Source organism: Sardina pilchardus, chromosome 22, assembly GCF_963854185.1.
Source record: "Sardina pilchardus chromosome 22, fSarPil1.1, whole genome shotgun sequence".
Lineage (NCBI taxonomy): Eukaryota > Metazoa > Chordata > Actinopteri > Clupeiformes > Clupeidae > Sardina > Sardina pilchardus.
Window position 1 is genome coordinate 10170993 of NC_085015.1, and position 12589 is coordinate 10183581.

Sequence of the window (12589 nt, forward strand, 5' to 3'; positions counted from 1 at the left end):
TGAACGGACAACTCCTAGACACTGCTGGTCACAACAACTATGAGCCTAATAGCGATACTAGTCACACTTGTGTATTTGTGTGTGTGTGTGTGTGTGTGTGTGTGTGTGTGTGTGTGTGAGAGAGAGAGAGAGAGAGAGAGAGAGAGAGAGAGAGAGAGAGAGAGAGAGAGAGAGAGAGAGAGAGAGAGAGAGAGGGAAAGAGGGAAAGAGGGAGTGGATGAGTGTGGGTGGATGAGATCATTTGCAAACATGAAAAGGTTGATAAATGGTCCCAGGGCAGAAACGGGAGAGGTGTAACCTTTTAACTACAAGGACACTGAGAGGTGACTGAGACCCCTTCAGTGGTATGTGTGTGTGTGTGTGTGTGTGTGTGTGTGTGTGTCCATGTCTGTCTCTCTGTCTGTCTGTCTGTACTGCTTGTATGGGCAGGATGACTCAAGAGACCAGTGGATCTGTTAAGGAGCAGGTGACTAGTGCAGAAAAGGGAGGGACAGAGATGAGGTGTGTGTCTGTGTCTGTGTCTGTGTCTGTGTCTGTGTCTGTGTCTGTGTCTGTGTCTGTGTCTGTGTCTGTGTGGTGGTTTGGTGCCTCTGGTGTGGAGAGACAGAGTCTACTGTGTCTGCTTTTGTTGACATGGTGGACACAGGTGGACACATCTAGCATACTGGTTATACACACACACACACACACACACGCACACACACATCAGACAATTCTTGTAGCCCTTTTGGTCTCCCAGCACATGAACAGTGGCAGCTCCTGGTGGCCTTCAGTAAGCAGGCGCAGACCCTTGACAGAGGAGCCAACTGGTGAAGGGGGAGAACATTACAGCAGCATCAAGCGACCAGCACACACCATTTCTCATTTATCTCATGGGGTCACTGTGGCTTCAAGCTGTGTCGGCTCACAGAACACACACTGATGCACACAAAACACACACACAGACACACACACACACACACACACACACACACACTGAGAGAGAGGGAGAACACACACACACATACATATATACACACACACACACACATACACACACTGAGAGAGAACACACACACACACACACACACTCAGAGAACACACACACACATACACACACATATACACACACACACACACACACACACACACACACACACACACACCTCAGATCCATTACTGGTCTCAACTGTGGATGGCCAGCAGGCAGTGGGGCTGGGGCTGTAAACCCACAGAGGTATCAATAGGTCTCGGCTGCACCGACGCCTGGGGGAGCAGGCCTCAATAACACAGAGCACAGACTGGAACGCCGAAAATAATAGAGAGGACCTAATCCTGTTTTCATCTCTGTCAACGAGAGAGGGAGGGAGGGAGAGAGAGAGGGAGGGAGAGAGAGAGAGGGAGGGTGGGAGGGAGAGAGAGAGAGAAAAAAAACGTTCAGAGTGGTGATTTAGGAGTCAGCATTGACAGATTAGCTTGTTGGGTGGCAAGTTGGCCGTTAGATGCAGCATGTTTGCTCTTGTGTTTGCGTGTCTGTGTGTGTGTGTGTGTGTGTGTGTGTGTGTGTGTGTGTGTGTTTATGTGGGCGCGTATCTGTGTGTGTGTGTGTGTGTGTGTGTGTGTTTTGGATGTGTGCTGTTGAAGTGCTTAACGTGTGCGGTGCAGTCTCGGGGTTCTAGTTTGGCCGTGCAGCGCCGAGAGAGAGAGAGAGAGAGAGAGGCTTGGCCCCCGCTGAACTGGCTGCAGACAGAGAGCGGAGAGGCAGACAATCCTTACATTGTGTCCTCACTCTGTTCTCCAGTGGGAACGGCAGGGACAGAGGCCAGCCAAAGGGTTGGGACAGAGAGGGAGAGAGAGGGTTTATTTGTGTTTGTCTCAGTAGAAGATACATCTATATACTGTGGGATTTATTGGTTTGTGATTGTGTGTGTGTGTGTGTGAGTGTGAGTGTGTGTGTGTGAGAAAGAGATATGGAGAGAGAGAGATTGTGTCTAGTATGTGTTGTGTGTATGAGAGAGAGAGAGAGAGAGGGGGGGATTGAGCGTGGCGAGAGATGGTAGTGGCAGTAGTTGACAGCAGAAATCACTGAGCCTGTTAAAGTCCGTCCTCTGTCTGCTATCTTCTCTCAGTCATGTGAAACCCTCAACCACACACACACACACACACACACGCACACACACACACACACGCACACTGCCTCTTTCTGTCTCTCTTTCGATGACAGAGTGTCAGCCTCTGTGTGAGCGGTTCTGCTCGACCAAGGTGGTGATTTCCTGGAGCGATAAGCTGGTGTTTAATACTGGGCTTTGGGGCGGGGGGGGGGGTTGTAACTCCACCCGCCAGGCCGAGGTGTGGTGAGACGAGACGAAACGAGACGGACGAGCTGAGAAGAGACGAGACGAGACCCTCTCCTCCGCTCTCTCCCACTCGCCACTCGCTCACCCACTCCTCTTCTTTTGTTGTCGTGTCCCTGATCCTTTTCACAACTCTCTCTCTCTCTCTGATGATTTGTGAAGGTGTAATCGAAAGGATTGTTGAAGTAACTCGCCTGTAGTAAGTCTGTTAGTGATCAGCGAGTCAGGGAACTCCCCTGATAGGTTTTTCTCCAAGGTTTTATGCCTCTATACTGTATATTCCGCGTCAGTGGCGTGCCCAGTCCTCTGTGTCCCTTAGTAGATGTGTGGATTGTTGTTGGGTGCTCTTTGGTCCAAGGTGAATAGTTTGAGTAAGAAAAAAGAGAAAGAAATGTTCTACGACCAAGGCACTCCACAAGTTTAAAATGTAATCTTCTTTAATAGAAAGTAGACATGTCTAAAAGCTTGTCTAAAAATGGTTTTATGCCTCTGGCTGATTTGTGAATGTGTGAGAGAGGAACACACACACGTGTGTGTGTGTGTGTGTGTGTGTGTGTGTGTGTGTGTGTGTGTGTGTGTGTGTGTGTGTGTGCGTGTGTGTGTGCGTGTGTGCGTGCATGATGTTGTTGATTCCCATTTGATTCATGTAATATGTGTCTTGATGTTTTGTATGTTGGTACGTTCTGTGCCCTGTGATTCACTAGCTTTGGCAATACTGTGCCTTAACAGTCATGCTAATAAAGCCCCATTGAATTGAATGGAATAGAATTGAGAGAGGAGCTGATGGAGTAGCTCACCTGGCCCACCTGTGGTGAGTCAGTTAGTGGTGGGCGATTACGGACCACACCAATGAAAGGTATTTCCCAGGACCCCTTTCATGTTGTCCCGTGGACATTTGCTGGACTGACATGAGGAATGTCTCACGTGTTGTCAGTCTGCTAATGGTCTGCAACCGGAAAAAACTACACCAGGCAGAGGCACTGCGACAACTCATGAGCCATGGACAGACAGCTGCCGATTCGCTTGTCGCCCGCTGCCTGTCGCCTCAAAAGCGGAGACGTCGTCGTGAAACGTCTCGTGTGGCAAATTGTTATTTATCGCCACGAGACGCTGAATTTTTCATTAGCGTTCCTCGGTTGCTTGTTGCCAAATCACTGCCAGTCTTCTCCTGTCTGAGTGCGGCTTTGCCGTTTAGGTCTGCTTCACTCCCACGTCCATTTAGAACGGTGGTTTTGCTGGCGGCGTGCCATGTTGCCATCATGTTGGAATACGACCCAGTGGTGGATCTTAAGTGTACTTAGTCCTCTGTAGAAAGGCCGGTGTTGCCATAGGCTTTACATAAGAGCATCCCATAATTACATCAGATATGTCTGCGCTCTGTTGAAACGCGACACTCCGTTGGCCGTTTGTTGACAGGTTTGGGCACAACATAGACACGCTCGCTTAGCCATCATCGTGAGACGTTATGAAGTATGTTTCACTAAACCGTGTAGCTGCTGTGTGCAAGCACGTGCAGCCAGTCTGCTACAGCGCTACGTGAGAAACGGGAGATCTTTATGGGAAGATTCGCCGGATTTCTCCTTTAACCGCTTGATCCAGCCTTAGCGTGAGATGTCATAAAGTATATTTCACTGAACCACGTAGCCACTACATGTAAGCACGCCACTTCATTAACGTCTGTTCGGCGGTCGCTGAACTCGTGTCCTTGCGGGTCGTCTGAAAAGGCGACGGTGCAGCGGAGAAGCCGAACGGCCGGGGCCTCGTGTGTGTGTATAGCATGTGGTAGTTGGGTGTCACTGCCGTGCTGTGGGTGTGTGGTACGTACGGCCGTCTCTCTGGCGCTGGGTGGCGGAGGGGGGGGCAGTGAAGGGCACCCGCGGCGGGGCGTTCGTTCGGTCACATTGCCACCCCGAGGTCTGCCTCGTTGACGGCTGGGGATCGATCGCCCAGAGCGACTGCCCGGAGTCCGCCTCTGTGTGTGTGTGTGTGCGTGTGTGTGTGTGTGTGTGCTGCCACCTGCTTCAGCAAACCACGAAGGAGAAAAGCCCAGCTGCTTCAGTAGAGAGACGGAGAGGGAGAAAAAGAGGGGGAGGGAGGAAAGAGAGAGAGGGAGAGAGAGAGAGAGATAGAGAGAAAGGGGGGGAATGAGAAGGAAAGAGGGGTGGAGGGAGCGAGGGAAGGAGAGACAGGGACAGGGGGAGAGGGAAGAGAGAGAACAAAAAAGAGAGAGTGTTAGAGGGAAATAGAGAGAGGGGGAGATGACTGAAGGAGAGAGAGAGAGGAAGGGAGAAAAAGAGAGAGGGAGATGGGGAGCTGAAAGACTGCTGGCACCATCTGTACACATCTTTTGTATTCCGCTCCATACGCGTCTTCACACAGCGAGGATGGTGTGCTCAAATGTGCTCAGTGTTCAAATGAAAGACGGAGCTGCCTGCTGGGGCCAAGATGCAACACTTTCACAAGATGGATTTGTGTGTGTCTGTGTGTGTGTGTGTGTGTGTGTGTGTTGAAGTTTCAGGTTTATGTCTTCAGGATTGTTCTGTTCTGAAAACAGTGTTTTGTTTTGCCTGCTCTCAATCCAAATGCCTCTGGTCCTTAGGTGTGTTTGTGTGTAGAGAGAGAGAGAGCAAGAGAGAGAGAGAGAGAGAGAGAGAGAGAGGAATATATTTTTTGTCCTCTGTTTGCTCTCTCTGCGTATCTTATCCCTTCTATCCCTCCTTCTCTCTCACTCTCTGTCTCTCTCTTTCTCTCTTTCTCCCCCGTCTCTGTTGCAAATCTGTTCTTCTTTTCTCTGGTAATGCTGCAGATCATTAGAATGAGGATGATGAAAATGTAACGTGAGCACTGTCTCTTCAGTGGAAAGTCATAAGAATCACAAGCACTGGCAGCTGCCCTGGGGCCACGATCTCACACACACACACACACACACACCACACACCACACACATGCCTGCACTAGAGCACACACACACACACACACAAACAGACACACACACACGCCTGCATTAGGACACACACACACACACACATGCCTGCACACTAGGACACACACACACACACACACACACACACACACACAGACACACACACACACACACACTTTCATTTTCCATCAGGGAGGAAGAGGGGAAGTGGTCTTTTGTAGCCTGCATGGGGATAGAGATTGACTGCAGATGAAAAGCACATGATGTGATCAAGTGCTCAGCGAGACCTCCACCAGTAGCAGAGAGGCTGGAGCACAAGTCCCCCCCTGCCTCACACTGGGGCCAGGGCACCTCCTAGTGGTCATAGTGCGGAACTGCACGACTAAAACTATTTCAGGGTCTACCCCTACACATATAGTCACAAACCCTAAAGGGGAGATAATTCAGTGTGGATCCCTTCAGTGTTACCCTCAGATGGCCTTCTTCAGTTCCACTTTAAAAATCTCTGATTAAGGATTGTTTTTAGAATCCTCCCGAGAGAGTCTTAACTATTCTTATTGTCAGGTACACAGGTATAAGTTTTTAGCACCGACAAAGATTCTTAGTGTGAGGAGGTTTCTGTGTCAGATCTCTAGTTGCCTTTGAAGGTCTTGGAGTTGTGTTGTGTACTATTCCTGCAAATCCCTGCTTTCCTGCATCACGCAACACTGTGCCATATTGAGTAAGTGATTGACCGTTTTCTCTCTCTCTTTCTCTCCCTCTCTCTCTCTCTCTCTCTCTCCCTCTCTCTTCCCCTCTTTCTGTCGCCAGCGCTGCTGTCGTCCTGGTGTGAGGAGCTGGGTCGTCTGCTGCTGCTCCGGCACCAGAAGTCTCGACAGGGCGAGTCGCAGGGGAAAGTGCCCATGCAGCCGCCCATGGGCCCCATGAAGCCCGGCCTGTCTCACGGGTGAGCACCGCACAGCACAGCACAGCACAGCACAGCACAGCACACATTGCACAGCACAGCACAGCACACATTGCACAGCACAGCACAGCACACATTGCACAAACACAGCACAGCACAGCACAGCACACATTGCACAGCACAGCACCGCTCACATTACACTGGCACAGCAAAGCACAGCACAGCACAGCATAGCACACATTACACAAACACAACAGCAGCACAGCACCAAACAGCACAGCACAGCACACATTAGCACAGCACAGTACAGACAGCACAGCACAGCACACATTATACTGATACAACTGCAGCACAGCACAGCACACATTACAGCACAGCACAGCACAGCATACAGACGCAACAGCAGCACAGCACAGCACACATTACACTGACACAACAACAGCACAGCTCAGAGGTACATTTCCCAAACCCATAGTTACTAAGTTAGCAACTTTGTTGGTTGCGATGCAATTTCCCATTGATAACCAACTATCAGGTTAGCAACTATGGTTTTGGGAAACACACACCAGGATGGTCATCATGGTCATGATGGCACAGTATATAAAGATACGGTTTTCATGATAATTACACATGCTTTTTGTTTTGAAACATCTCTCATGTAAAATTTTGGGTCGATTGTTCTACTATTTCTGAAGTTAGTCAACCTGTTTAGTTTGGTTTAGTTGATCTAGGCTAGGGCCAGCACTTCTTCATTATGTCAGCAATAAACCCAGTCTCGTCTCAGTGAGTCACATTTCGTAGAGAGTGATGGTCTGTTTAGTCTGGCTCTCTGGAGATTGACTCATCTGGGCCTTCACGGTGGCGAGTTTCCTGACGTTACTGTTTGACTCTGTCTCCACAGCGACGGGTCATTTCCGTACGACTCGGTCGCCTGGCAACAAAACACCAATCAGCCTCCCGGATCACTCTCCGTGGTGACCACTGTCTGGGGCGTGACCAACACGTCACAAAGCCAGGTGAGAATCCACACACACATGCGCTCACACAGGTACGGTACGCCACGTAAACACGCTTGTACACGCTTAGATGCATGTTCCCACATTTTCAGCATTCATCACATGCTGTAGATTCAGAGATATATACACACACACACACACACACACACACACACACACACACACACACACACACACACACACACACACACACACACACACTCACTCAGGCATATGCCTGCAGCTGCCCAACCCATGACCACAGTACTTTCATGTAGTGTTCCAGAGAATTAACTTTTAAGAGGCTCCCTCTCTCTCTCCCTCCCTCTCACCTCCCTGTTTTGACTGTTTCGCAGCAGACAGTCAAATTTCGGGAACTGTGGGAGTAAATGATGTCTCTACCACAAGCCCTACCCATTGGTTTTGCAATCCTCGCCCTTTTTTCCCCCAAAGAACTCCTGTGTTTGCTGCGCCCTTATTGTTTTCGCACTCGCTCAAGATATTTCACTATAACACACAAAAAAAGAAGGGTCTCAAAACAAAGCATTTACTGTTAGAAAAGGAATAATCCAACCTGCAGTGGGCCTCAGGTGAAGCCTCATTGGTTTAGGTGTGAAAGCAACTTTGTACACACTGTAGTTCATCTTCCTAAGTGTCCTCATCGTCTGCCTCCTCCTTACTGTCTTGTTATTCCCATTTCTCTCTCTCTCTCTCTCTCTCTCTCGCTCTCTCAGGTTTTGGGGAACCCCATGGCGAGCGGCCAGAACCCCATGAACCCCAGCGGCAACCCCATGGGCTCGGGCATGTCGGGGGGCAACCCGGGCATCAACCCGTCCCAGTTCCCCGGCCAGCAGCAGCAGTTCTCAGGCAAGGGCAACAGCAACCAGCAGTACATGCAGCAGAACATGTACGGCCGGCCCAGCTACCCCGGCGGAGGGGGCTACGGGGGCAGGTGAGTGTCCAGCTGTCCAGCAGTAGGTGCCGAGGTGTGGACCGGGACGTGGTCTGGCAACCAAACGTCAGTTTTTTTTACATGAGACGTGGTCTGGCAACCAAACGTTCATTTTCTCGTATTTGAAAAAATGCCCAGATCCGTTCATTGGGCGCCACGGATGTCTAACGAACAGGCTAACTTTTACCACTGTTAGGACATGAACTTGATGTAATACCAATAAATCATAGACTGTAATGCATGTTTAGCTGCTAGTATAGGGGGTAAAAATGTGAGGAGATTTTAACTGTAGGCATCCATGTACTGTAACTTTGTATACACTAAAGCTTCATCATGTATTAAATCTGGTAAGAATGAGTTTGAGATTTAAAATCTCTTTTTCAAGAGAAGAAAGCAGCTTCCTTTGTTACAATAGTCAAACACATACTGTACTGTACAGTACAATCATTTCAAGCGAAGCAAGGGACAGAACATTGATTTTACGACTTCATGTTGTGGGTGGGGAATGATGAGTAACAAAGTGGCATATTAAAAGTCAGAACCACTCTTGTGACGCTTTGGCTGGTGTTCCCTACAGCTACCCCGGCGGTCCCAACACTCCCGGAGGTATGGGAATGCCTCCCCATTCCCGACCGCCCTCCGACTTCACCCAGCCTGCTGCGGCCGCTGCCGCCGCCGCAGTCGCCGCCGCCGCCGCCACGGCAACCGCTACTGCCACGGCAACGGTCGCCGCCCTGCAGGAGACCCAGAACAAGGACATGAACCAATACGGACCGGTAAGAGGCCCTTACACACACACACGCACACACACACACACACACACACACACACACACACACACACACACACACACACACACACACACACACACACACACACACACACACACACACACACACACATTTTATGTTGGATTGTGGTGATGGTGATGATGATGACAGACTTTATACTCCATTACACTTACACACAGTGCAGACATACGCTCCACTCTAAAGACACCACAGTCACAGCACGAGTTGAACGAGTCGCTTCATAAACCAGCACCAACATGGACCTCCTGGTGTAGCTCAAGGATTTGGGTTTTACTCTTTACGTTTCCCAGATTCGTTTAGAAGCTCTTAAATGCTAATAACTTTTTAGTAGTGCTCTAAGAATGTTCTAAGAACACTCCTAAGAAGTTCTTAGCGCTTAAGAGCTTCTTAACGAATCTGGGAAACGCGGCCCTTGCCTCTCTGAGGTCGGAGGACACATAAACTCCCCCAGCGTAATGAACACAAAAAAAAGTCAGTTGCAGCCACAACGCTCAGGCCCTGTGTGAGTCCTAATGCGGCCTGCCTTCTGTACAGATGTCTTCCTCTTTCCAGATGGGACCCAACCAGGCGTACGGCGGCCAGTTCATGAACCAGCAGGGGCCCCGGGGACCGCCCTCCCTGCCGGGCAACATGAACCCCATGGGCGGCGGCGGCGGCGGCATGAACGCGCCCAACATGGGCGTGCCTCCCATGGGCATGAACCAGCCGCGGCCCCAGGGCATGGCGCCCTTCGGGAACCACGGGCAGCGGATGCCCCAGCAGGGCTACCCAGGCCCCCGGGGCCCGCAGGGGATGCCCATGCAGGGCATGAAGAGGCAGTACCCGGGGGAGGTGGGTGCAGTCGCCATGGCAGCACCACTGAGCGCTAGATCCCCGACTACATTCACAGTAGGCACTACAGTTACGCTGGCCGGCGGTCTTGCCCAAGGCCTGATTTGAAAATGCTGGAACTTGTACTGTATTTTGTGAAACTAAACTAACACAGACTCTTAAGTCCCATTCTTTCACACAAACTTACTGTACATCATTACGTCCACTTTGGAGGTGCAAACAATATCGAATTTCTTATGTGATTTCTGTGGTGATGCGTTTGTTTGCACCTCCAAAAACACGGCGTACCTGGCTACCCATAGATTATCGCTCAGACACGGATGCCCGTATGTCTGTGTGAAAGAATAACTGTGAATGTATTTCTACAATTACTGTATTGCTGTATCCTGTAGTGCACAATTCTACCTGTATACTGTCTGTTGTAAAACTAAAAGAGGTTCTAAAAGTCTCCTCATAACTATAAATGTATTTCTGCAATTTATTTGTTTATTTCTACAACTTATTTGTTTATTATTATTATTATCACCATTTTGGAGAAGCAATACATCTTACAGTCTTTCCTAACTACGTGCCAAAAAATATAATTGTCATATCTGCGAGAGCAGCACGAAATACATCAAATTCGGGGGCTGTGTAATGAGGCAGAGAAATCATTTCCTGTTGGCGCTCATCGCTCATTTCCTGTATTGTCACGGTGGCCGGTGATGTGTGGACTGATAGGGTAGCGCGCAGTCAGTGACCGATGGCTCTCCCCACTCCCTCTCTCCTCCCCCCCTCCCTCCCCGCAGAACAACTACGGGGGCCAGCAGTACGGACCAAACAGCCAGTTCGCCGGTCAGCAGGGGCAGTACGCCAACCCCAACGCCGCCCGGCCGCTCCCCTCGCCCAACTACCCGGGTCAGAGGATGCCGGGGCAACAGAACCCTGGCCAGTACCCTCCACCAGGTGCGGGCATGGGCCAGTATTTCAAGGTGAGTTTTAAAAAAATATATATAACTCGAGAAATATCCGTGACCTTCTCTGAATACATTTTCTTTAGTGTCGTTGTCGTGTGGTGTTGAAACACATAGTGATTATTAATGGGCTTTTATATTTCATCTTTTTACAGCAGGAGCCATTTAATGGGCAGAGTGGTAATTTCTCTGGGAGTGGATTCCAATATGGCCAAGGGAATATGAACGGGGTACGTACTGTACAGTACAGGAGCCATATTCGTTATGAGCACTTTATTAGGGCAGTATGCCCATCCATATGCTGCACCAGTCTACTTGCAACTTTGCCAAAGCAGTTTGGAATGAGCAGTTTTGAACTGCAAGGACATAATGAAACACCATGCTGGTTCGTCATTGACATTTTTTGGACATTATTGTACATCTGTCCTGATGTTTGTTGCGCGGGTGTGTCCTCAGGCTCCTCGGCCGGTGGGTAACTACCCGCATTCGCCGGTACCCGGCAACCCCACGCCCCCCATGACCCCAGGAATGCCGCCATACCTGTCGCCCGGCCAGGACGTGAAGCCGATATTCCCGCCCGACATCAAGCCAAATATGAGCGCACTGCCCCCACCACCAGGTACATGTCTGAACGGTGTGCTTGAAAAGGGACCCGTCCCTACACTGGACAGTGTACATTTATAAAATGTCTATATTATTTATATTGAGATATTATGTATTTATACAGATGCTTCAATTAATAGCAGGTCTGTACTGTGTGCTATTAATGGCCGCGTTTGTTCCCAGATTCGTTAAGAAGCTCTTAAGTGCTAAGATCTTCTTAGGAGCGTTCTTAGAACGTTTTTTTAGAGCGCTGCTAAGAAGGTCTTAGCACTTAAGATCTTCTTAACGAATCTGGGAAACGCGGCCAATAGCTGTAAAAATAGTCCACTAAAATCAGAAAACATATATTTTTCAAAACATTCATTTTGATCTACATCTTGATTTTAATATTGTTGCAACTTACAGTTTCAGTTGTTGTTGTTGTTGTTGTTGTTTTTTAAGCTGACATCACATCTGCTTAGTTCTAACCTCCTGTTTTCTTCTCCCCTCTCTTCCTCCCCAGGGAACCCCCATGAGGAGCTGCGTTTGACCTTCCCTGTGCGGGACGGCGTGGTCCTGGAGCCCTTCCGGCTGGAGCACAACCTGGCCGTCAGCAACCACGTGTTCCATCTGCGACCGTCCGTGCACCAGACGCTCATGTGGAGGTGAGCACACCTGACCGCCCGCACCGCGCAAGTGAACACACACGACGGCCAGAGAGAGATTGCGTATTTGTATTGAAAAGCTAGGGAGGTCAAAATCAAAGATCCTTCATTACTGACAAGATAGAGCAACATAATGCATCTCAATGGAAGCAAAATTCAAACAGTGCCTGTTTGCTTAAAGAGGCATGTCGCAAAGTCGTCATAGTGGGATATCGATCACTGTCAGATTGGCAAGCAGTTCAGGGGTTAAAGGGGGATTCGTTAAGAAGCTCTTAAGTGCAAGATCTTCTTAGGAGCGTTCTTAGAACGTTTTTTAGAGCGCTGCTAAGAAGATCTTAGCACTTAAACGTGTGTCTGCTCGGCATCGCCGGTACTGATGAACTGTGTCTCTCTGACCTCAGGTCGGACCTGGAGCTGCAGTTTAAGTGCTACCACCACGAGGACCGTCAGATGAACACCAACTGGCCGGCGTCGGTGCAGGTGAGCGTCAACGCCACGCCGCTCACCATCGAGAGGGGCGACAACAAGACGTCCCACAAGCCCCTGCACCTGAAGCAGGTGTGCCAGCCGGGCAGGAACACCATCCAGATCACCGTCACGGCCTGCTGCTGTGTGAGTATCACTTCTGCTGTGAGTGTG

The 12589-nt window shown here is 49.8% G+C and overlaps 1 protein-coding gene across 9 annotated transcripts in view; it reads left to right on the forward strand.

Annotated features, from left to right (window-relative positions):
• LOC134070699 (zinc finger MIZ domain-containing protein 1-like) overlaps positions 1-12589 on the forward strand; it is a 152020-nt gene that overhangs the window by 130921 nt on the left and 8510 nt on the right. For 3 of the 9 annotated variants that reach the window (XM_062527113.1, XM_062527112.1, XM_062527121.1), the window contains 10 exons: positions 6067-6202; positions 7062-7176; positions 7890-8107; positions 8685-8883; positions 9454-9807; positions 10539-10721; positions 10859-10933; positions 11160-11322; positions 11809-11950; positions 12352-12580. In XM_062527113.1, the coding sequence (XP_062383097.1) occupies positions 6067-6202; positions 7062-7176; positions 7890-8107; positions 8685-8883; positions 9454-9807; positions 10539-10721; positions 10859-10933; positions 11160-11322; positions 11809-11950; positions 12352-12580 (1814 nt within the window). The remainder of the gene's footprint in view (positions 1-6066; positions 6203-7061; positions 7177-7889; positions 8108-8684; positions 8884-9453; positions 9808-10538; positions 10722-10858; positions 10934-11159; positions 11323-11808; positions 11951-12351; positions 12581-12589) is intronic. The other 6 variants (XM_062527115.1, XM_062527114.1, XM_062527117.1 and 3 more) reach the window with 6 other exon arrangements.